General features: G+C 59.4%; 1 protein-coding gene across 1 annotated transcript in view; it reads left to right on the forward strand.

Annotated features, from left to right (window-relative positions):
• Nucleotides 1–379, forward strand: part of MYH14 (myosin, heavy chain 14, non-muscle) — a 77206-nt gene that overhangs the window by 67922 nt on the left and 8905 nt on the right. The window contains 1 exon segment of the mRNA XM_010849644.1: nt 259–379. This exon segment is cut by the window's right edge and continues 3 nt beyond it. Coding sequence (XP_010847946.1) covers nt 259–379 — 121 coding nt within the window.

Consider the following 379-nt stretch of genomic DNA (forward strand, 5'->3'; position numbering starts at 1 on the left):
GAGTCCACATATTACCCCCACTTTACGCTTGCTTTAATTTTGATGTGCTTCTTTTTTTAAAGAAGTGAGACTCAGAGACGGGGAGAGAGCTGGCCCATGGTCACACAGCCATTGGCTGGGAGCTTGGTGCAGAAGCCCAAGTCCTCAGGACTCTGCTTTTTCACGGGGAGCCCCCACAGGGCTGACTGCGAGGGTAGCGGGGCTGGGGGCAGTCCCTGTGACCTGGCTGGGCCCACTCACTCGCTCCGTTCCGCCCAGGCCCAGATGAAGGAGCTGTGGCGCGAGGTGGAGGAGACGCGCAGTTCGCGAGAGGAGATCTTTGCTCAGAACCGGGAAAGTGAGAAGCGCCTCAAGGGGCTAGAGGCGGAAGTGCTGCGGC

Source organism: Bison bison, unplaced genomic scaffold, assembly GCF_000754665.1.
Source record: "Bison bison bison isolate TAMUID 2011002044 unplaced genomic scaffold, Bison_UMD1.0 scf7180017864285, whole genome shotgun sequence".
Classification (NCBI taxonomy): Eukaryota; Metazoa; Chordata; class Mammalia; order Artiodactyla; family Bovidae; genus Bison; species Bison bison.